This window comes from Indicator indicator, chromosome Z (assembly GCF_027791375.1).
Source record: "Indicator indicator isolate 239-I01 chromosome Z, UM_Iind_1.1, whole genome shotgun sequence".
Lineage (NCBI taxonomy): Eukaryota > Metazoa > Chordata > Aves > Piciformes > Indicatoridae > Indicator > Indicator indicator.
In genome coordinates, this window is record NC_072053.1 from 38,885,166 (window position 1) to 38,910,309 (window position 25,144).

The 25,144-nt window shown below is 45.8% G+C and overlaps 1 protein-coding gene across 2 annotated transcripts; it reads left to right on the top strand.

The window, feature by feature from the left end:
- The first annotated feature begins 1,079 nt into the window (after positions 1–1,079).
- Positions 1,080–24,994, top strand: CDC37L1 (cell division cycle 37 like 1, HSP90 cochaperone). Of its 2 annotated transcripts, none has more exons than XM_054397313.1 (7): positions 1,080–1,184; positions 2,393–2,674; positions 3,527–3,617; positions 4,880–4,995; positions 5,292–5,414; positions 6,276–6,431; positions 24,882–24,994. In XM_054397313.1, the coding sequence occupies exons 1-7, from the start codon at positions 1,080–1,082 to the stop codon at positions 24,981–24,983; spliced, it is 975 nt and encodes a 324-aa protein (XP_054253288.1). In that variant the 3' UTR covers positions 24,984–24,994. The 2 variants fall into 2 exon arrangements, with proteins under 2 accessions (XP_054253288.1, XP_054253289.1); XM_054397314.1 differs by lacking the exon at positions 24,882–24,994 and adding an exon at positions 12,218–12,367.
- Positions 24,995–25,144: the final 150 nt, after the last annotated feature.

A 25,144-nucleotide genomic window follows, 5' to 3' on the forward strand; every position in this document is an offset into this window, starting at 1 on the left:
CTGTTTGGAGGGAGAGCTAAATAACCCACAGATGAGAAACTGTGGCTACCATGAGCATATGTTCTAATCTTCACAGGGGGACTGTCACTGCAAAGGGACGGTCTCATTTTACATTAACTTCCATTTCTAGGTAAGAAGCAATCTGCTAAAACCTTAAACAGCTCCCCAGGCTCTTAGAAGTCAAGGTCTATTCACAGACATACATACAGAAATATTCAAACACAATGTATGTATACACACATACAAACACATACAGTATATACGCATGGGCACACCTGTTCATATTCGTGTATCTTCGCTGTATGGAGCGGTACCTGAGGGTCACGGAATAACCGTGGTGACAGTTCTCCCCACCGCTCACCCGCACAACCTGCCCGGAGCGACCCGCCCACTGCTCCCCGCTCCCTCCGCGTCGCCCCGGACACCCAGCTCTGCTCGAAGCTTTATCGTGTCGACCTGCAGCGACGATCACTCCGAGCGGTAACTGGACCGCGGAGACAGCGCGGGCCAATCCCGTGGGACCCCCGTTGCTACGGCGACGACTGCAGCGCCCCAGCGGCGGCGTCGTCCTTCACGGCGATGCCTGGGCGCATCGCCTTTTTGTTCTTAATACAGCTATTACATATATATATATATATACATATGTGTGTGTAATTTGTCAGCGCCCTGCTATAACCTCCAGGGAAGTAGGCGGCCCTCCGTCGGCACGAAAGAGGCCCAACACACGGTACTGCAGCCACGCACATGCAGGAGCGCCTCGGCGCTGCCACTCAGCTGACCACTGCGCTGTAGCAGCGACTGGGCCTGGTGGGTGGCGTGACGGTAGATCATCCCAGCAGGCGGCGGGTGGCGTGCCTGGCGCTGCACCTCCCGCGGGCCCAGCAACGCTTGCCTCGCCTCGCCTTGCCTCCCACTGGCGCGGCGGTAGCAGGCCCTGCCCGACGGCGCCGGCTGGGGGAGCGCGCGACCCGCTTATATTGCCGGAAGTGGCGGAAGTGGCGCACTGCTTCACTTCCGGTGAGAGGTGTTAAGTGTCGCGGGCGACTGGGGTCGGCGACTGGTGGGGGCTCAGCGTGGGGATGGCGCTGTGGCTCCCGGGCTCATGGAACGGCGGCCCTCCGTCGGAGGAGGATGAGGAGCGGGAGCAGGCTCCCACTTCCCCTCGGCGCTTGCCGGAAGTGCAGGTACATGTGTGTCCCCCCACCCCCGCCTCTTGCCGCCCCGGCAGCCTCGCACCGCTTCCCCCGCCCTGGCCGGCGCGGAGCGGAACAGGTCGGTGCTGTAGACGTCTCAGCTGCCCCGCGGCCGTAGCCCGAGCACAGCGGGCCTCTGGTCACCGCGGAGGCCGACGCGTGGCGGGGCGAGAGTGTGCTGAGGTGTCTGCGTCCCTCCGGGGCCGTTCCGCCAACCTGGAGCACGCCAGAAGGAGCAAACGCGCTGCCGCTGTTGACGGGGGGCTGGACAGGGTCTGGTGTCCGCCCCCACCCGTGAGTAACAATTCTAGGTCTGACAAGTGGTGTGGAGGGAGCTGGGTTATAGTTATCCCAGCATACTTATGTCTTAAAGCAGATAGATTTATGTACAGTGTGTTTCTCTCTTGCCTTGAGCAAGTCGACATTTTATAAATGCGTTGTGAGAAATCATGTATAGTCTTCGAAGAAGATGCCATTACATTGGTTTCCCAAGCAGTGAAATTTTCCTCTTGTTAAACACAAATACTGTAGTTCCCAAAGCAGGTGTGAGCATACCTGTTTACATTCAAATTTATTCCCAGTAATCTTTCACAGCTTGTTTTGCTCTTAGTGTCCCTCATCCAGAGATTATCAGCACCACAAAATTCATAAGGCACTGGAAGACTGAGTAAATAATGCATATAGATGCTTTTCCCCTACTCTTGGTGGGAAAGCATAGCATATGCTTTAGAGGATAACTTAATAAGTTACTGAATTTGATATCTAAGCTCACACCTGGAAGTAATACAAGCATTGATGCTTAAAGAGGTCACTTTTCTCTCCCAGCTATAAATGGTGACCTCAGTAGATTTGACCAAAAGGAGCATATGCTTGTATTGGGCTCTGTTGCTAACTTTGTAGCCCAGAGATAGCCAGAGGGGTTTCAGCTGTGTCAGAAGTATATTTACAGTTTGAAGACTATTAGTGATAACAGTATATGATCCATGATTTTCAAATGCACTGAACAAAGTTGAGATGAATTAGAAATCTTTCTAAAAGACATCTAGCTGTACTATACCATGCTTCATTGCTCCTGTGCATATAATGCTGTATATCTAAGATGCCTTTTGGGTGCATTATCTTTGGGATTTATGCATGTCTGCTCCTATACAGAGTGAATGGACAATTTTCTCTCAATTAATGTTTCGTTTTCCACACAGACATACAGCCAAGGGATTGAATTCGCCTGCCAAAAAGAAAGAGAGTTTGTGAAGCACTCTGTAGAATGCACATGGAACCTAGCAGAAGCCCAGCAAAAACTTGGAAGCTTGGCACTGCATAATTCTGAATCCTGTGATCAGGAATTAGCTCAAGCAAAGGCTGAAGCTGCAGAGTTGAGATGGAGAGAGGAAGAGTGGAGAAGAAAAGAAGAAGCACTAAACCAGAGTGAAAGACAGAATCTATGGAACACAGACCCTGTTAGTAAGGAGGTTTTTAATAAGGTATGACTCATATCAGTGTGCATGAAGACAAGTCTTAGCCTCTTTGTTTTTCTTATCATTTGAGTGTCTTCTGTGTTCAGTACAACACAAAACCACAGTATGTGTGAAATTATTTTGGATTTTTTTTAATTCCTTTTCCTCATGAAAGGCAGCAAGCTGCACTCATACTACAAATTTGGAAGTATTTCTTTACCAGCAGTGTGAATCAGAACATGCTTGGGTTATTTAGATAATGGGTACAAACCAGAAATGTACACTTGCAGTGCGGGACAACCATATCCTAGGCTGCATCAAAACAAGCATAGTCAGCAAGGTCAAGGGGAGGGATTTTATGTCTCTGCTTTGCTCTGGTGAGACACAAACTGAGGTACTATTGTCTACCTCGAGTCCACAGCATAGGAAAGACACGAACCTGTTAGACTGGGTCCAGAAGAGGGCCACAGGAGTGGCCAGAGCACTAGAACACCTCTTCTGTAAGGAACAGCTGAGAGTTAGGGAAGTTCAGCCTGTAGGAAGGGTGCTGAAGAGCCTTTATTGACTGTGTTGTGTCCTTTCTGCACTTAGAGGGTTACAAGAAAGATGGAGATGTTTTATTATTATTTTTTATCACTGCTTGTAGTGAGACTATAAAGTGATGGTTTTAAACTGAGAGATAGTACATTAAGGAAGAAATTTTTTTATGAGGTGCTGAAACAGTGGAACAGATTGTCCAAAGAAAAACCTTGAGAAGTGTGTGACATGACTCTAAAATGAGAACATAGCCCTTTAAATAGTAGCAAATGTAACACCTTTCAGTGATACATAGGAATATGTTTTGAGTTTCTGGAACAATACAATTTTTCTCTTCCTCAGAGTTTCATTAATCAAAAAAGAAAAGAAATAGAAGATGAACATGTGTCTGAACCACTTATGCAAAAACATGAACAAAAGATTAGACACTTTGGTGAGTGTACTTTGTCCAACGTTTTGCGTTTCAGACTTGTACAGAATTTGTATAGGTTTGCTTCTGACTGTACATAACAAATGCTAACAAATGAAAGACCTGCTAATAGACTCTTCTTGAATTTATCAGGACAGATAATGTCAAAGCAAAACAAGGTATAAACTGTAGAAGCTTGTTAGACCCTGTAAGCAGCAACAGCTTACTTTTTTTTTAAATTAAAAATTAATTCTTAAATGAGCATAAGCCCTAAAACCCAAGTTCTGTCAACTTTGCTCAGAAGGACTTGCTTTGTTCAGAAGGAAAAGGCAGGGACATTCATGGAAGTGGAAGTTGTGTATGTAGAATTCCAAGGGATTATCCATAGCTATCTCCTTTGTGGCTGTTAAGCTGAAAGGGTAATGACTGATTAAATGTCCAGAAATGCCTGAGTGTGTGCATAAAATTACCTCTTTCTTAAAATTAATTATCTACTAGGTGTCACTTGAGCTCTTGTCACAATTGTTGAACATAATTAAGCACAAAGCAGATCTTGTAAAGTAATCCAAAAATTTGATGGTTCTCTGAAGTGCTTTCTGTTGGAAATTATGGGCTGTTTTCAATCTGTGGTGTTGTATAGCCATATTTGGAATTCCAGGTCAAGAACAACACTGAGTTAACAAAATACAATGGGGTTTTTTTGGTAGAAACTGATTGTTGCTAAGGTATTTGTCTTCTAAGAATCTGAACTATTTTAAAGAGAGTTTCTAGTCTTGTTAGTATTAGCAAGCCTTGCAAGTACTAAGTTGAGGCACAACACTCTGAGAGCATGTGGACAGCAATGATGGGGAGCAGTTTTTCAAATACCTGAACTGCTAATTGTAATGACAGTGGAATCAGAAGACTTCTCCACTGCTGTGCATTTCAGCAGAAAAAAAGAGGCTTTCTTGCAGGCTTCCTAGCTGAGAGGAGGACAAAATTACTTTTGTCTAAACTAATGCACTAAAATTCAGGAAATGCATTAAAATATAGGAATATAGGAAAATGACTGTTAAAACCTACTTTTGGACTCTTCAAAGTCTGATTATACCCTCTGGTAATGCTTTTTTTGTGTTGGTTAGGTATATAAATTAACCTCCAAATTTAACTGCATGCTGGCATTCTGAAGTTAGTGAATTGTAAAGGTGTTGTGTATATATAAATATATATGTAGATATCAATGCAAGTAACTGCTGCATTAAATAATTTATCCATTTAGAATATCTTAACTACTTTTCTCTTATTAGGTATGCTGAGCAGATGGGATGATAGTCAAAGATTTTTGTCTGATCACCCATATCTTGTATGTGAAGAAACATCTAGATATCTCACATTGTGGTGTTTTCATCTAGAAAGTGAACAGGTATGAAGAAAGTGTGAGTTGTTTGAAAGCATACAGTTTGCCATTTGCATTATGGAAAAGCAATCCGACTTGATCAGCTTTTGTAACTGTGATTTCCACCCTCAGCTTCATTAAAAAAAAATCTGTAGTCCACTGTCACATAAGTATAGTTACATCTAATGATCAGTCCCCTTGTGTCCCTGTGTATCAGTCCTCATCTGTTTAGGAACTAGAACAAAAGGAAATGATGCTGAATTTCAGAAATACAATCACAGGAACTCTCTTTAAATCATAACTTTTTTTTTTTTTTTTCTCAGAAAACAGCTCTGATGGAGCAAGTAGCACACCAAGCAGTTGTAATGCAGTTTATTATGGAAATTGCCAGAAACTGCAATGTGGATCCAAGAGGTTGTTTTCGTCTCTTTTTCCAAAAAGCCAAAGTAAGTTGGCTTGGGTAATGATGGGAGAAACTCTTTATTTTACAAAGGACCTGTGTTTTAGGGAAGGTTTATTCTTAACCATAAGAGGCAAAATACTCTATTGACTGAGGCTTATGGGAGAGTGTTTCATTAGCATTTCTTTTCTAGATGGAATATGTTGGTGTAATTTCAGTTCTGAGAAGGAAAGTTTAGTGGATTTTCCTTATCTTGGAGGGAAAGCAAAATACAGCAAGAGGGCAACAGGGATGTTACAGAGGAGTAAAAACTAACTAAAACAGCAAATAGAGGCCAGTTTAAGAACTGATTTTGCCTAATTACATCAGTGTGTTCACAGTGTACCTATGTATTGTCACAACTTTCCATTTCATCTGCGACTCATAGTGGGGCCCAAAATAGCATCCCATTCGTATTGCTGAAATACAGCAAACCACAGCTCTGCAGGAGAAATGCTGGAAGACTGCAGCCATGGTTCACAGACTGTATTCACTTACTGAAATTGATGGTTCTCAATATTGCCTAAAGGAGTTGAGTGCAAGTCAGCTTGTGCTTTACCTTTGACCAATGTGCTACCACAAGCACCTGTTCTTCAAAGCATGCTGGCTTCCTAGTTGAAATAAAGGCTAAAAGAGGATGTCCTTAAATAAATCAATTACTTCACTTCTATGTATAAAATACTACAGATCACCTGAAAAAATCTAAGTGAACTTTCATTTTAAATGGATTAACATTATTCTTGAGTAGTTCATGAGTGTTATTCCTCAAAGGGTATAACATACATTACTGCATGGGGGTTTTTTCAGCAGTCTGTACTTACAACACAAAAGTAAATCTTGCTGAAGTGCACATATTTCATTTTTGTAGACAGGAGAAGACTATTTTGAGGCTTTTAAAAATGAACTTGAAGCTTTCAAGACAAGAGTGAGAATCTGGTCGCAATCACAGGGCTTTCAAACTACGTTACTACATGACATCAGTGTCAATCCTGGTCTTGTAGGAGAGCTGACTTCTTTTTTACAGGTAGGTTTGTTATTTCTAGGAATGTAACTTAAAGTAGATCCTGCCTTAAACTGTACCTATTTGAAACATGAAGAGGGTTATTTGTAGAACTACTAGTACTTGGGATATATATTGCAGTGTTATCAATGTGCAAGGCACATATGGACTTTCTTTTCACTAGCTGGAATTTGGGAAGCATCAACATGAGGTCAAAAGCATTTTTTAGTAAAGTGCCCTTGCATTTGCATGCTTAAGATAAACACTGCATCATAAACCTGATCAGAACCTAGAATTGTATTCACAGTGTACCACATGTAGTGAAGTGAATTTTCAGTCTAAAATGGCAAATCCTCTTCATGGTATCATTCAGGTAAGTCAAGCTTAAGGAAAGTTGTCTCATGAGACGAAGGAAAACTCGGGGCACCTAGATTGTTGGGGTTTTTTTGTACAGTACTAGTGATGGCCACATTCTGGAATGAAGAAACAACTTCAAAGATTGTGAAAAATGCAGTATTAGGCAATTAGCTGAAACTACCTACTGTAAAAAATTAAAGTACCTTTCAAATAAGATATTGCAGCTGAATCTTAAGTAATTGTGTAGTCAATTGCTAGAAATACTGAGAATAAAAACAACCTGTGCCATCACATTTAAAGAATTCCTGACATGTGATGATACTGGTTGATGAATTTTTCAGGGCTTATTTCCTTACTGTTGCAAAGTTGTCTGATTTTACTGTGGACAACGTGAAGCATTCAACTTAAGCTAAAAATCTGTTTCACTCCCTCCATTGGTGTGGTTTCCAGCCCAGCTGCAGCTGAACTCCTCATGGCAGCTTGCACAGTTGCCCCCCTACCTCCTCTCCAGTAGGATGGGAAAGAGAAATGAGGAGCAAAATGCAGAGCTCCTCACGTCTTGGGATAAGGAGTCTAATAGAACAATAACTTCTTGATGCAGGTAGTGGAGGAGCCAATGGGGAGAAGTGCACTGCTGGACCTTGTATTGACTAATAGAGAAGGACTGGTTGGGGACATTAAGGATGGGAGCAGGCTTGGTGACAGTGACCATAACATCGTGGAGTTTAGTATTATGCAGGGCAGTAAGTAGGATTACAACCATGGACTTCTGCAGGCTTGACTTCGTACTCTTCAGAGGTATATTTGTAGGAGTCCCATGGGCTAAGATTCTGGAGGGTAAAGGAGCCCGATGAAGTTGGACAACTTTTAAATCCCAGTTCCTCCAAGCCCAAGATAGGTGTGTTTCCTTGAGTGAATAATGGGGTAGGTGTAGACAGGAGACCTGCCTGAGCAAGGAGCTTCCAATGGAAATCTCATGGAAGAAAGACATTTATAGTGCAGGGAAGAAGGGACAAAGCATGGAAAAAGTAGTTCCTAGGGTATGTAGGAAGGCAACAAGGAAGGCCAAAGTCCTCTTGGAACTAAAACTAATATAGGAAGTAAAACAGAACAAGAAGGGCTTTTTCAGATATGTCAGTAGGAAAATGAAAAACAGGGAAGGTGTGGCTGCACTGCTGAAGGAGGAGGCAGCCCTGATAACTGGGGATGCAGAGGATGCAGAGAAGACAGAGTTGCTGAATGCCTTCTTTGCTTTACTCTTTACTCCTAAAACTAACTCCCCTATGAATTCCAGACCCTGGATGAAGGAGAAGACGACTGTGGGAGGGAGGACCTTCCACTAGTCAATGAAGACTGGGTTAGGGTTCAGTTCCATAAACTGAACATCCATATGTCCATGGGGCCTGATGAGATGCACCCAAGAGTGTTGAGGGAGCTCGCTGATGTTGTTGTTCTGCCACTCTCCATCATTTTTGCCAAATTGTGGCAGACAGGGGAGGTGCCTGAGGACTGGAGGAAAGCCAATGTCACTCCAGCCTTCAAAAAGGGCAAGAAAGAGGTTCCGAGAAACTATAGACCAGTGAGCCTTGCCTCCATCCCTGGAAAAATGATGGAGCTGCTGCTTCTGCAGGTCATCTCTAGGCACTTGGAAGAAAGGAAGATGATCAGGAGTAGTCAGCATGGATTTACCAAGGGGAAATCATGCTTGACTAATCTGATAGCCTCCTATGATGTTTTAACAGGATGGGTAGATGCAGGGAGACCAGTGGATGTAGTCTGCCTTGACCTTAGTAAGGGTTTTGATGCTGTCTCCCATACCATCCTGGAGAGTAGGCTCAGGAAGTGTGAAATCGAAGAGCAGACAGTGAGATGGATTAGGAACTGGTTACAAAATAGAGTGCAAAGAGTGGTGATCAGTGGTGCTAAGTCCATCTGGAGAGCTGTAACCAGTGGAGTCCCCCAGGGGTCGGTGCTGGGTTTAGTCCTATCCAATGTCTTCATCAATGACATTGATGAGGGGACAGAGTGACTGCTCAGCAGGTTTGCTGATGATATCAAGCTGGGAGGCTTGGCTGAGACACCTGAAGGCTGTGTGGCCATTCAGCAAGACCTGGACAGACTGGAGAGCTGGGCAGAGAGGAACCTAAGGAGGTTCAAGGAGGATAAGTGCAGAGTCCTGCACCTGGGAAGGAATAAGAAACTGCACCAGTACAGGTCAGGAGGTGATCTGCTGGAGAAGGCCCTGGAAGTCCTGGTGGATAATAACTTATCCGTGGGTCAGCAATGTGTCCTTGTGGCCAAGAGGGCCAGTGGGATCCTGGGGTGCATTGAGAGGAGTGTGTCCAGCAGATCAAGGGAGGTGCTCTTTCCCCTCTACTCTGCCCTGGGTGAGACCTCAACTGGAATATTGTATCTAGTTTTGGAATTCCCAGTTCAAGAGGGACAGGGATCTGCTGCAGAGAGTCCAACAGGGAGCGACCAGGCTGGTTAAGAGACTGAAATGTGTCCTGTGAGAAGAGGCTGAGAGCCCCTGAGGCTTTTTAGTCTGGAGAAGAGAAGACTGAGAGGGGATTTAATAAATGTTTATAAACATCTGAGGGCTGGGGGGTCAAGAGCAAGGGGACAGGCTCTTCTCACTTGTGCCCTGTGGTAGGACAAGGAGTAATGGATATAGCTACAGAGCAGGAGGTTCCACCTCAACATGAGGAGGAACTTCTTTACTGTGAGAGTCACAGAGTGCTGGAACAGGCTTCCCAGGGAGGCTGTGGAGTCTCCTTCTTTGGAGACTTTTAAGACCCATCTGGATATGTTCATGTGTGACCTGTGCTAGTTCTGTGGTCCTGCTCTGGCAGGGGGTTGGACTTGGTAGTCCTTGAAAGTCCCTTCCAACCCCTGGCATTCTATAATCATAATACAAAGAATGAAGGAAAAACTGGAATTATAATAGCAAACAAGTAATGTATCACAAATAGTGATATAGAATGCAACGCTCTCACTTAATGCCCAGACCTGTGGGAGACCAAGGGAGAACCACTGCAACCCCTGCCTCCCTCCCTTGCATAGCCTACATACTTAAGGTGTGCAATACCCCACTGGCTGGATCTGTTGCTGTCCTGGGTGTGGCTGGTCCCAGCTTTTTGCTAAGGAAATTAACCCTGTCCTAGCCAAACCCAGGGTATTATCTACCCCTTATCTGTAACATTCTCTTCTTGCCAAGCAGATGTATTTAACCGTCAACGTTACGCTATTTAATTCACTGACTCTTCTTACCCAAAATTAAATTACCTTGCAGCACACAGACTTCTGTATCCTCCTACATCACTTGCCACCACTCCCAGGTCCCTGGGCAAAAAGCAAGCCCATGGATGAGTTTGGCTTTGCCTGAAGCAGGACTAACCTAGAGCATCTTCCCTAATACATTTTTTATGTGCAGTGTGAGGATGTTATCCCCTTCTACAGTACGTGGGAGTTTTGATGGTGCAGTGCCAGCTCAAATGGCAAATCCTCTGGTGTTAACTAATCAGCCGGCTTGTTCTAAATGTTTCTTCCAATTTTACAGGTTCCATCCCACATTGCTTGCAGTGTAGTCTTTTGCAGTCCATTGTAGCATTTGATCTTACCCAGACAAGGGATGTGATACACCCATTCAATGGCATGCTCTTCAGCTCAGGAGTCTGAGGCTGTTTCAGAAATAAGTCCCATTGTCTGACTCAGTTCTCTCAGAGGTGCTGTGTCACCATAAGATCTGATTTTAAGGCCCAGGATGACATTCCAGGCAGTGGCATGGGGCAGGTTTCCAGCCATCCAGTGGCTGCTTCTGCCATAGTGAGAATGTGACAACTTGCCTTGACATGTTTGTGGGAGAGTGATGAAGGCAATCTGCCAGACCTCTGAATATTTATATGTGGCAGTTTAGGCTGGGTGCCCCCTGCCACTGCTGCATGAGATACACCTCTGGTGTCCTGGGTGCCCACCCAATAGGGGTGGACACAGGAAACGGCGTATTTCTACCCATAAATCCTGCGCCCTATAAGTCTATCTGCAGAGTCATTCTCTTTCTTCCCTCTCTGCTCCCATGGGAGATGCTCTCTCTTATCGGGTAATGCTGGGGGAGTATCCTCTAGGCCTAATGCCAGGAAGAGAAAGGAGGGGGGGGCAGTCTCAGATCTGGCCGGCCTGAGACTTGCCTAGCAGTGGGAGGGGGAAGAAAGAGCCCTGGGGGTTTGGGTTTACCCTCAGGTGGGAAGAAGGGAAGGATTGGGAAGCTTTGGGAATTCTGTGAGGGGTTCTGTATGCTTTTGGGATATCTTTGCCACTATGCTTTGTAGTTTTCTGTAGTTTCACCCATTGCTTTTCCATTTAAACTTTCCATCACTCTCCAATCCGTTTGAGTGTCATTCTTTTGTCCCTTTCGGGGCAAGAGAGGATCTGTCTGGCCTCAAACCAGCACAGATTTTTGGTAGCAGAGGATGGTTGCTGCGGAACTCTGCAAATTGGATTGGAGAAGTGCAGGGGTGGAAAAGTTGAAATGGATATCTGGACGTTGTTGGTTTTTGGTGGCTGGGCTCAAGGCTTTGTGCTGGGGTGACCGTGTGGGCGTTTTATGGGTTGCGAGGGGACACCCTGGTGCGTAGCCGTGGCGTAGAATCCCGTCTGCTGTTCTAAGGCGGCAGTGGCGACTCTACAGCTACAGGGACTGGGGAAAGCTTAAGAATGTGGTGCCTGTCCCTTTCCCTTTTGCTCCCCGCGGCGCCAGCGGCGAGCAGAGCAGCGCGGAGCTGAGGAAGGGGGAGGGACAGTCAGAAGCAGACCAGGGTCGTCTTACCCCGCGGCGGTGGGGGCTAGCCGCAGCGGGAGGTGAGCGGTGGCTCCCGTAATCAAGAAGGCTGGCGGTGGCTCCAGTTCAAAAGCTGCTTCCTAGGGCCCAGGGAGCGAGTATAGCTTTGGCTGGAAAAGCCGCTCTTGTGGCCCGAGGGGTGGCGGCGGTTTGGATCTGTACTGCGGCTGCAGAGGTGACGGCGGCTCTGTCGTTCTGTATATCGGGTGATGGCCGCTGTTACCTCTCCCCTGATTTTCGGATGTGTTCCGAAAATGGCGCCTAGCACCCGGCTCCTCCTCTCAGTGGGTTGCAGTGCAGCCACGCCCTCTCCCGGGGGAGGGCGCTGTAGCCGGATGCCTCCATGCCTCGGCATGCGTACGCTCAGGGGAAGTGGTGTGCCTGTGCGTGGTGTGTATCCGTATTAGCCTCGGGCCGCGGCTGGAAGTGGTCAGTACTGGGCTTGGGAAAGGTCTGTGCAGCTTTGGAAAGTCTCAGCGTGCTGTTGCCTGCAAGGTGTGGAAGGAGTCGAGTCAAGGAGCCTGATTGTTCTGACTCGATTGCCCCGAGGGGTGGAAACATGCCGCTTGAGTGGATAGAGAAATGCTTGATTGAGAAGTTATGAGGTTCTTTCCAGGTGGCCAGGATGTCCATTGAACCCATGAAGAGTTCACCGTGCAGAAGAATGAACTCTGCATCGTTGGGAGGTTCCACAGGATGAGGGAGAAGAATTGGAATGAACTCTTACCTGAGCCTGAGGGAGAAAACTCTTTGGAAGGACGCCCAGATGAGGACCTGGACTTTGCCAGACATGTCATCCGAAAGTTGTTTCTGATTTGATGATATGTTTTGGGTGCAGGAATTATGGGTATGAAATAAGGGGTGGCATGTGGCACTTTAGGCTGGGTGTTCCCTGCCACTGCTGCATGAGATACACCTCTGGTGTCCTGGGAGCCCACCCAATAGGGGTGGACACAGGAAACGGCGTATTTCTACCCATAAATCCTGCACCCTATAAGTCCATCTGCAGAGTCTTATTCTTTCTCTTTCTTCCCTCTCTGCTCCCCTGGGAGATGTCCTCTCTTATCGGGTAATGCTGGGGGAGTATCCTCAAGGCCGCTTAGGCCTGTCAAGGCCTAATGCCAGGAGGAGAATGGAAGGGGGGCAGTCTCAGACCTGGCCAGCCTGAGACTTGCCTAGCAGTGGGAGGGGGAAGAAAGAGCCCTGGGGGTTTGGGTTTACCCTCAGGTGGGGAGAAGGGAAGGATTGGGAAGCTTTGGGAATTCTGTGAGGGGTTCTGTATGCTTTTGGGATATTCTTGGCACTATCCTTTGTAGTCTTTTGTAGCTTCACCAATTGCTTTTCCATTTAAACTTTCCATCACTCTCCAATCTGTTTGTGTGAGTGTCATTCTTTTGTCCCTTTCGGGGCAAGAGACGATCTGTCTGGCCCCAAACCAGCACATTATATTTAAATCATCCCCCATACCACAGAGGCTTTAACTATTTGACTTGCTTGATTGCAGCACGTTTTGAATTCCTAGGTAATCTGTGCAATAGTGTCCATGGTTCAAGTCAGTCTCCGGTCCATCTATATGTTGCATCTCTTCCTGATGACTCAAGGTGTTGTGGGCCCACTGAGCTGTGAATCATTCACCTTACTGCCAATCCAAATCCCTCTTACTCCATATGGCATCAGTTGCATGGTGTGTAGAGGAGACCATCTCTGTGAATATCCAGCACTGCTATCTGTGCTTCAGTACCAACCATTTCTGTGTCAGCTTGAACTCCATCTACTACTGCTATCACTTTTTCATCTGGATTATAGTTGGCCTGAGATCCTTTGTATGCCCAACTTAAATCCTAGGTGCTGGCTTTGGGTCTCCCTGGGTGTTCTCTGACAGAAGCTTGAGGTAGGACCATTCTTCCTGGCTCCAGTGTAGAGCATGTTTTTAATATCTTGTCCTGCCCAGATGGGGCCAAGGGCTACTGCACGTACAGTCTCCTGTTTGATTTGCTCAAAGGCCTGTCCCTGCTCAGGGCTTCTTTAAAATCGTTCTGGGACACTTGGTAGAGAGGCCTCACAATTGGGCTGTAGTCTGGGATATGCATTCTCCAGAAACCCACAACACCCAAGAAAGCCTGGGTTTCCTTTTTTATTGGTACCAGAGACATAGCTGCTGTCTTGTTAATCATGTCTTACTGGGATCTGATGATGCCCATTTGTTACGGATAAGGGGGAATAAGGTGAGAAATTAACAAAATTATTTACTAATTTCGCTCTGGTGCCCTCATAATGTGATGCAAATGTTACAAAAGTTTGGTAGCTTGGTTGATGGTTATCTTCACAATAGGAATGGTTACAGATTGTTTGAGAATCGTATTGGGAAAATATAGATGCAAAAGTAGCAGTGTGTCAGTGTGAGCTGAAATTCCGCCCCCACCAACAATAACCAGGCTAGCCCAGTCTGGAAGCAAATGAAGGCTGTATTTACAAGCAGAGTCTAAAATCTACAATGAAATGCGATGAATATGTACAAATATACAAAATTCACAACATTTACAAATATATACAATTAACAGAAAAGCACAACTGATCTCCCTTTGCTTCCTCACAAGGGGACCCTCCCAAAGGGGCCTCTCTCTCCCAAGAGCTTCCCCCCAGACCCCCCTGGACAGAGAAGCAGAGTTAGTTAAGCAGAAAGTTGTTAACTTAGCTGCCAAGGTCGGAAGAGAAGAAGAAAACAGCAGCCAGACAGCCCAGCAACTGCCCCCACTGCAGAACGCAGAATGTGCAGAATGCCTACTTTGTTTTGGGTAATAGTTCTTAAACATTTCTATCTATCCAATGGAAGTGTTTAGAACAATCAGTATTTTGCTTTCTTACACCCAATAGTGACTTATTTACACTCTTTCTCTGTTTTGAATTTGGCAAGGAAAAATTAAAAAGACAGTTTCAAACCATCACAGTCCACCCCTTCTAAACAATTCCATTGGCTGCTACTATCATTTATCTAATCTAAAATAATATCTACAACAATAGGTGAATAAAGATCATAGTCCATTCTGGCTATCTCAGATGTAGATGATTCAAAAGACTCAAATCACAGGAAAAACAGCAAACAGCTTGTTTCCTCACAGATGGAGCGAAGAAAGGAACAGGGACTCTCAGGTGACTCAGGGCTCTCAGGGTTCATGCACCGTAGATCTCATGGACTCTCCTCTTGGGTGCGATGCTGTATCTGCACAACACTCTGAATTTAACCTCTCTCAGTCAAAGTTAGATTTCTTTGTGGAATGCACTGAATTTCACCATTTTCTTGCATTACCCAATAGGTGTGACCAGGACCTTCAACAGAAACCACCCCTCGGACAGGTTTGGCCTCTCCTGAAGGAGAAAATACCCAAACAGTTTTGCCTAACAGATTCTTTTCTCTGATAACAGAAACTCTATCACCTTCCTCCTTTCGCAACAAATCTGATTGGGCAGGTCCAGCTCGATTCACTGAACCTCTACTATTTACTAACCAGGTTGCTTGTGCTAAATGTTTCTCCCAGTTTTTCAAAGATCCACCCCCCATGGCTTTGAGAGTGGTTTTCAGCAAACCGTTGTAGCGTTCGATCTTCCCTGCAGCTGGTGCATAGTAGGGAATGTGGAATATCCACTCAGTGCCGTGCTCTTTGGCCCAGTTTTTTACAAGATTGTTCTTGAAATGAGTTCCATTGTCTGACTCAATCCTCTCTGGAGTTCCGTGTCTCCACAGGATTTGTCTTTCCAGACCAAGAATGGTGTTACGTGCAGTTGCATGAGGAACTGGATAAGTTTCCAGCCATCCAGTTCTTGCCTCTACCATAGTCAGCACATACTGCTTACCAGATGGAGAACGAGGCAGAGTGATGTAGTCAATCTGCCAGGCTTCACCATACTTGTACTTGGACCATCGGTCACCGTACCACAAGGGCTTGATCCGCTTTGCCTGCTTAATAGCAGCACAAATGTCACAGTCATGGATGACTTGTGTGATAGCATCCATGGAAATGTCAATGGATCTGTCACGAGCCCATCGGTAGGTTGCATCTCTGCCTTGATGTCCTGACGAGTCATGGGCCCACCGAGCTAAGAACAGCTCACCTCGGTGTTTCCAGTCAAGATCAGGATCAGGATCAGAGTTTGTGTCCACCTGGGAAACTCTTGCAGCTAGATCTGCCTGATGGTTGTGTTGTTGTTCCTCTGTAGCTTTGCTCTTAGGAATGTGAGCATCGATGTGTCTCACTTTCACTGGGATTCTCTCAATGCGAGCAGCAATGTCTTGCCACAAATCTGCAGCCCAGATAGGCTTTCCTTTCCTCTGCCATCCATTCCTTTTCCAGTCTTTCAGCCAACCCCACAAGGCATTGGCTACCCTCCATGAGTCGGTGTAGAGATAGAGCTTTGGCCATCTCTCACGTTCAGCTACGTTAAGAGCTAGCTGGACAGCTTTTACCTCTGCAAATTGACTGGATTCTCCTTCTCCATCTCTCGCTTCTGCAACTCTGCGTGTTGGGCTCCACACTGCAGACTTCCACCTTCGCTTGTTTCCAACCAGACGACAGGAACCGTCTGTGAACAAAGCATATCTCTTTTCATCATCAGACAGATCACTGTAAGGAGGAGCTTCCTCAGCACAAGCTACTCTCTCCTCTGGAGGTTTTGCACAGCTTGTGCCTTCTAGCCAGTTTGTGATCACCTCCACCAAACCAGGCCTTTCGAGATTTCCCATTCGAGCTCTCTGTGTTATCAGAGCCATCCACTTAGACCAGGTAGCATCTGTTGCATAATGTGGTGAAGAACCTTTGCCTTTGAACATCCAATTCAGAACTGGCAATCTAGGAGCTAGAAGAAGTTGTGACTCAGTTCCAATCACTTCAGAAGCAGCTTTCACTCCTTCATAAGCAGCTAAAATCTCTTTCTCTGTTGGAGTGTAGTTTGCCTCTGAGCCTCTGTAGCCACGACCCCAGAAACCAAGAGGACGTCCTCGTGTCTCCCCTGGAGCTCTTTGCCATAAGCACCAGGTTGGACCATTGTCACTCGCGGCCGTGTACAGAATGTTCTTAATGTCTGGACCAGTTCGGACAGGTCCCCGACCCATCGCTTGGACTACCTCTCGCTTGATCTGGTCAAAGGCTGCTTGTTGCTCAGGACCCCATTGGAAACTGTTTCTCTTTCGAGTCACATCATAGAGAGGTTTCACAATCTGACTGTATCCAGGAATGTGCAGTCCCCAAAATCCCACTATGCCTAAGAAATGCAGTTTCTTTCTTGTTGATGGGATTTGCCATGGTGGAGACTCTGTTTATCACATCCATTGGGATGTGACGGCGACCATCTTGCCACCGCACTCCCAGAAACTGGATTTCTCTGGCAGGTCCTTTCACCTTGTCTGGCTTGATAGCGAAACCAGCTTGCAAGAGAATGTCAATGATTTTGTTACCTTTCTCGAAGACTTCTTCAGCAGTCTCACCCCAGACGATGATGTCATCGATGAACTGAATGTGTTCTGGAGCTCCACCTTTCTCCAAAGCATCATGGATCACTGCATGGCAGATGGTTGAACTGTGAATCCACCCCTGGGGCAAACGATTGAATGTGTACTGAATGCCTCTCCAGGTGAAAGCAAACTGAGGCCTGCATTCCTCTGCTATGGGAATAGAGAAGAAAGCATTAGCAATGTCTATGGTAGCATACCATTTGGCCTGCTTGGATTCCAGCTCATATTGGAGTTCCATCATGTCTGGTACAGCTGCACTCATGGGTGGAGTTACTTCATTCAAGGCACGGAAATCAACTGTCAGACGCCACTCTCCATTCTGCTTTCTCACAGGCCAGATTGGACTGTTGAAAGGTGAATGAGTTTTGCTGATGACCTTCTGACTCTCCAACTGACGAATCAAGTTTTGGATGGGCACCAAAGAGTCACGGTTGGTTCTGTATTGTCTGTGATGCACAGTTTGAGAAGCAACCGGCAGCTTTACATCCTCTATCTCATGTTGTCCCACAACTGCAGATTCATCTGAAAGCTCAGGTCTAATAGACAACTTCAATTTTCCTCCATCAATTTCTACAGTTGCTATTCCAAAAGCCCATTTGTAACCCTTAGGGTCTTTAAAACGCCCTTCTCTCAGAAAATCAATTCCCAAAATACAAGGTGCATTAGGTCCTGTTACAATAGTATGTTTCTTCCACTGCTTCCCAGTTAAACTTATATCAACCTCTATCTTAAACAACTCTTGAGATCCACCAGTGACTCCCTGAATAGTTATAGATTCTCCCCCTTGATAATTTGATGGTATTATGGTGCACTGAGCTCCTGTGACAACCAAGGCCCTGTACTTCTGAAATTTTGAAGTGCCAGGCCACTGGATGTACACATCCCAATAGATTCTGTTATCTCCATTATCCCTTACCTCCCCCTGGCGGAAGGCAGGGCACCCCTAATGGTGGGGATTACCTCCACATGTACAGCTGGCACAACGTCCAGCACCAGAATTAGGATCACTGTTGGAGCTATCAGAGTTGTTCTGGGAAACTGAGGAAGCGACAGCTACCCTCCTGGTATTGTTACCTCGGGATCTGCCCCTCTGCAGCTCCCGTAACCTCTTGAAAAGATCAGAAGTTGGTTGACCATCCCATCTGTTCATGTTCTCACCAAACTGATCACGCAGAGTTATCCAGATACTGCCACGTGATTGCCTCTGCTGTCTGTTTTGGTTTGACCTATTCTGGAATGGCCTCCTTGGAGCATGTTTGTTCCTAACAGCTGAAACTTGTATCCATCTGGAGGAAGAGGAATCAGAATCATCCCCCTTCATCAAGTTGGATATGGAGGTTTTAAGTTCCTCCTTCAGCTCTTTCATGCAATTCTCCATCTTTCCAGACAGAGTTTCAATGGCTGAAACCAAAGAAGTACGTGCGAGACTATCCTCCAATTGCCTCATTTGGTCAGTGAAATGGCCAACAGTAGGAGGCACTCCACCATAATTTCTTGCCACAATCCTGCTTGCCAGAATAGTAGCATAATTAGGAGGAGCAAGCTTAATGAGCTTTTTGGCAAGGCCTGTTCCAACAGGAATTTCATCAGGATTCAGAGTCTTATGATCTCCATATATTATTTCTCTCACAGCAAATTCTCTCAGACGCTTGATTCCCTCATCTATTGTGGTCCAAGGCTTAGGGTTCCATGGTAAATCATCTCTGCTGGGGTACCTCAGCGAGACTGCCAGTAGGAGGTGTGCCCACAGAGAAACTTTACCAATGCACTTGCCTAGATGCCTGTCTATGCCTGTATCCTTTGAGAGCATCCCCAACTGAGAGGCCGACTTGTCGCCTACCACCAATGCTGGGGCTCTCATATCAAAACACCTGGCTAGCCAAGACAGGACTGGCTCATTATCTCCTCTGATGTAATCCTTCCTCACATGTCTAATTTCCTGTCTGGGTGCATTAGCTGACTGTATGTCATCTCATCATCTCATCATCATCCTGAGGTCGCTGTCCCCATAATCCTGTTGTAATCCTCTGTTGAATTTCCTTGAGTTCAGAGGCTCTGCCAGCAGTTGCTAATCTACCAGGGTCTACATCCTGACCTACATCTCCATCATCCATGTGGGGTCTCAAGAGGTCTGCCAGAGTTTTAAGGCTAACCTTCTCTTCCTCACCAGGAGGATCTTTCTTAACAGAGGGACCCTGAGTAGAAGGACCCTCATCTCCATCTGCGCCATCTCCTGCAGCATCTGCATCTCCTCCTGCAGCTCCTTTACACTTTCTGCTTACAGTGGCCACCAAATTTACTGGATTGGTTTTCACATTCACAGCAGAGTTGGAAGAGCAAGTAGCCTTATATCTTTCTTGACACAGTGCTATCAGTAGCCATATGATTATTCCAAGAAGCAACAAAATTAAGATTAGCACAAGATGTCTAAGGTACCAAAGAACCTCTGTAGCTGTAAGAGGAGTAACAAACTCAAATGTGTCTGCTAGCAGATCCATAGTGGAGTTACCATATCTTCTTAGCCCAATAAGACCACAACAGAATTCACCAACATTCAGTAACTTGTTCTTAACCCAAAGAAACGACTTATATGCCACATATCTCACAATCTTGTCTATCATGCAGGAAACAGCCCATCTGTAGACAATCACACTGATAATAGATGAAATAGAATGACTCAGAATCCAAAACAGCTTCATTTTGCTTCCTAATCTGAGCAGAAATAAATCATACAAGCAATCGAGCCCTGAGTTGGAGCGCCAAAAATAAAAAGTGTCTTGGTGTGAGCTGAAATTCCCCCCCACCAACAAGTAACCAGGCTAGCCCAGTCTGGAAGCAAATGAAGGCTGCATTTACAAGCAGAGTCTAAAATCTACAATGAAATGCAATGAATATGTACAAATATACAAAATTCACAACATTTACAAATATATACAATTAACAGAAAAGCACAACCGATCTCCCTTTGCTTCCTCCCAAGGGGACCCTCCCAAAGGGGCCTCTCTCTCCCAGGAGCTTCCCCCAGACCCTCCTGGACAGAGAAGCAGAGTTAGTTAAGCAGAAAGTTTTTAACTTAGCTGCCAAGGTCAGTGTGTTATCTTCAGCCAGAAGAGAAGAAGAAACAGCAGCCAGACAGCCCAGCAACTGCCCCCACTGCAGAACGCAGAATGTGCAGAGTGCCTACTTTGTTTTGGGTAATAGTTCTTAAACATTTCTATCTATCCAATGGAAGTGTTTAGAACAATCGTTACTTTGCTTTCTTACACCCAATAGTGACTTATTTACACTCTTTCACTTTCTCTGTTTTGAATTTGGCAAGGAAAAAATTAAAAAGACAGTTTCAAACCATCACAAACAGTAACATTCCCCTCAGAAAAGGAAGGAACTTTCCTGAGACTTCGGAGTATATCAAATACTCACAACACTGTTTGCTGATTGTGGGAATTCCTCTTTTGGTCCCTTTTTATCAGAGAATTCTGAACTGCTACAGCTGCTTAGTCCGTGTGTGTGGTGGGAAAGACCTGAGAGAAAGAGCTCACTCACTCCACGACTGACCCGTTTTATGAAAAGCCAAATCTATTTTTTGTCAAGAGTCATCAGGAGAGCATGTCCAAAGCCCAGACAAAAGAAGTGGGCATCAGGAACAGATAAGCATCTGCCCTTTGCCCAGACTTGTTCCCAGCATGGGGTCTGTGTCTTACTATGCCTGGCAGGGCATTTGGCTTGGCAGAAGGGCTCATGTGAGTCCACTGACCCACAGCCCTGGGTGGGGGAAGGTGTCTCCACCTGACTCCTTCTATCCCAGCTTCTCTGCTTCCCGCCATTCTGTCTTTGTGGGAACGGAGAGGGGCTTTGGATGGACTGCCATACCATCTTGACGTTTTCTTTCTAAAGAATGGATCTTCTGTGCAGGTCCTTTGACCTTACTTCCTTTGATGGCAAAACCAGCTTTCAGGAGGATCTGGACAATTTTCTTCCCTTTCTCAGAAACTACTTCTATGCTGTCCCATACAATGATGTCATCAATGTATTGCAAGTGTTCTGCAGTACAGTCTTGACCAGTCCATGACAAATGGTGGGGCTGTGTTTCCACCCCTGAGACAGTCACTTCTGGGTGTATGCAGACTGTGGCTGGCACTTCAGTGCTGTAGGAATAGAGAAGAACTGAAGAAGTGGTATCAATTGTGGTGTACCACTTGCCTGCCTTTGACTCAAGCTGGTATTGAAGCTCTAGTGTGTCTGGCATGGCAGCACTCATCACTGGTGTAACTCTCCACTGGAGAGTGGGGAAGCATTCTTCCTGGAGGAATCCCCTTTTGTGATTGTTTTCCCTCACAACCCATGTATTGTACAGCTAGGATTGAAGTGGATTTTCCACCCCAGTTTCTCCAGCCCAGTTTCTCATGTCCTCTCCATAGTTGTGTAGGTAAAACCAGAGGGTGCCTCATGCTGCATACATCCCAGAGTCTGTCTTTGGGGTGGGGGAACATGTCCTCCTAATACCTGAGATACAGGACTGTACAGGTGAGGAGTAGGGCATGTCCTCTTTGAATTGATGGAACTCCGGTACAGTTCCTCCACAGCTAAACAGGCCCATAGTGAGGAAGAGAGATTTCCTTAGCCACAGTGTCTGTTAGTTAGTCTTTAGGCCCAGAAACCTCCTTCTCCCCTTGAGGCCACAGAGTACTGTTGAAAAAGACTCAAAAGGCAGGGGGTAGGCCCCAATGCATTGCAATGATTTGCATCTCAGGAACTGCCAGATTGACAATATACATTTCCCAAATATTTTAATTGGTTTTCAGGATTCTACACTTGTTTAACTGGTGAAATTCTAAAATGTTGGAGGTGACCACTGTTGTAGACACTTGCCCATACTCTCCCACACACCTTGCCACTCAAAATTATCCTGCTTTGGGGTAGATCTTTTGGTGGTATTTATTCTTGAAGAAATACTATGTAACCCTGAATAAGACCTGGGACATATTCAGGAGGCAGAAACAAGAGCATGGTGACTTGGACATCCTGACAATATTCAAAATTTTCAAAAAGCTGAGAAAGTCTCTTTCCCTGTCTCACTCATACAGGGGGTGAGATTATTCGTGAATGACAATGCCACATACAAATAGCAGCTTAACCCCAAGACATGTATGTGACCATGATATTCCAAGCTGACAATGTCCAGTACAAATGATAGACCTGATCCATTTCCCTGAGATGCTAAAACATCAACATAGGGAGTACAAGGAGCACATAAGGATTAATGTGATGGCATCATGCAAACAGATGGACCCCTACTGTAAACATAGACTATGATACAAAGTGCATACAACAGAATTGTTTTAACAGGCTTTGGTCAGATGTTTCATCTTCTCAACACTTTGTGCCTCACACTGGATGCTAAAAAGGCCTGTTATAGTTTTAAGCCCAATAGAAACTGAGCCCCACTTGCTGGAGAGCTAACCTCCCACTCCAGTCGCTCCCCGTATGTACTGGGTATGACGTCAGTGTGGTATGGAATACCCCACTGGCTGGTTCAGCTGGCTGGCCTGGGTATGGCTCATCCCAACTTCTTGTGAAGAAAATCAGCCTTGTTCTGTCTGAACCCAAGACATTCTAATTTTATTTTGCTGGAAAGCTGGGGCTACAAAAAATAGTAGTTCCAGTATTTAAGGTGTGGGGTTGGGTTGGGGAGGAAATGGGGCAAGGTTCTGCCTTACTCTTCCTCAGCCAGTGGTTTGATACATGAGATGCCTTTTTGACAGCCTGTCCCGGAGATTCAAAATGGCAATGATACTATCACATTATGCCAAAGTCTGTGGATTTGGGGTTTGTAATTGGTTTAGGACGGCTGGGCCAAAGACTTACGGTAAATGAAGTTAAATCCAGCTGGTGGTCAGTCAAAAGTGGTGTCCCTAAGGCTTGGTATTTGGGCAAGTTATGCTTAATATCTTTATCAGTGATTTGGATGAGGGGATTGATGGCACCCTCAGCAAGTTTGCAGATGACACTGAATTGAGCAGGAGTGTTGATCTGCTTGAGGGTAGGAAGGCACTGCAGAGGATATGGGCAGGTTGGATTGATAGGCTGAGGCCAATGGGATGAGGTTCAACAGGACCAAGTGTACTGTGGTTGTAGCAACCCCAAGCAGTGCTTCAGGCTTGGGTAAGAGTGGCTTGAAAGCAGTCCAGTGGAAAAGGATCCAGGAGTACTGGTGGATGGCTGGCTGAACCTGAGCCAGCAGTGTGGCCAAGGGGGCCAATGGCATCCTGGCCTGTATCAAAAACAGTGTGTCCAGCAGGAGTAGGGAAGTGATTTTTGCCTCCATACTTGGCCCTAGTGAGACCACAGCTCAAGTACTGTGCTCAATTCAAGGCGCCACAGAATAAGGACAGCGTTGGAAGTCCCACAATGTGTCCAGAGAAGAGCAATGAGGCTGGTAAGAGGGTTAGAGGGCATGGCGTATGAGGGGTGGCTGATGGAACTGGGGTTGTTTAGTCTGGAGAAGACAAAGCTAAGAGGAAATCTTAATTGCTCTCTACAACTAACTGAAAAGAGGTTGTAGTGAGGCTGGTGTTGGTCTCTTCTCCCAGGTAACTAGCAATGCAGTAAGAAGAAAAGAGCTTAAGTTGTGCCAGGGGAGGTTTAGGTTGGATATTAAGAAAATTTTCTTTACTGAGTGGTGAGGCATTGGAACAGGCTGCCCAGGGAGGTGGTGGAGTTGCCATCCCTGGAAGTGTAGATGTAGAAGAGGCACTTCAGGATATAGTTTCGTGGTCATGGTAGTTGGGTTACAATTGCACTTGGTGATCTTCCAGGTCTTTTTCTAACTTTAATAATTCTATGATTCTGATTTTTTTTTTTTTGAGTTGTGGGTTCTTTTCCCACTCATGCAGCATCTTTTCCATCCCCATTTCATGTGTTTTGGCTTCATGGCTGAGTGGGAAGCAGGAGGTGAAAGCTGCCAAGCCCTCCCACAGTGCTGGGCTAGGGGACTGGTAGTTTCATTCTTCCATTAGCTTTCCTGATCACCCTGCATAGGAAATTACATACCTACAGATGGGAGCAGAGAGGTTTGGGGAGAAATAATGCTTTTCACAGGAAGGGTTGATCATTGGGGTCCCTTCCTACCTGGTTGTGGCAGTTTAGGCTGGGTGCCCCCTGCCACTGCTGCATGAGATACACCTCTGGTGTCCTGGGTGCCCACCCAATAGGGGTGGACACAGGAAACAGCATATTGCTACCCATAAATCCTGCGCCCTATAAATCCATCTGCAGAGTCATTCTCTTCCTCTTTCTTCCCTCTCTGCTCCCATGGGAGATGCTCTCTCTTATCGGGTAACGGTGGGGGAGTATCTCAGGCCCCTTAGGCTTGACTAGGCCTAATGCCAGGAGGAGAATGGAGGGGGGGGCAGTCTCAGACCTGGCCAGCCTGAGACTTGCCTAGCAGTGGGAGGGGGAAGAAAGAGCCCTGGGGGTTTGGGTTTACCCTCAGGTGGGAAGAAGGGAAGGATTGGGAAGCTTTGGGAATTCTGTGAGGGGTTCTGTATGCTTTTGGGATATTCTTGGCACTATCCTTTGTAGTCTTTTGTAGCTTCACCAATTGCTTTTCCATTTAAACTTTCCATCACTCTCCAATCTGTTTGTGTGAGTGTCATTCTTTTGTCCCTTTCGGGGCAAGAGACGATCTGTCTGGCCTCAAACCAGCACACTGGTGTTCAGTGATTCAATAATAGGTAAAATTACGGAGAATTAAGCTGTCGTTTTTTTCTTGCAGAACACAAGTGATCTACAAGGTTCCATAAGCACAGATGCCTGCAGTTTAAACTCTGTCATACAAAGAGATGAAGAAGAATCCAAAATGATGGACACAGTATAGTACTCATAAGACTGAAGCCAAGTACTTTTTTTTTGTTGTTGTCTTTTTTTCCTTCAAAGAAACAAACATGGCTATTTTCTTGACACTTATTTTTCTGGGTACTGCACTTTATTTTTGGTGTCATATTTTGTTGGTTTTGTTGTTTGGTTTTTTGGGGGGGA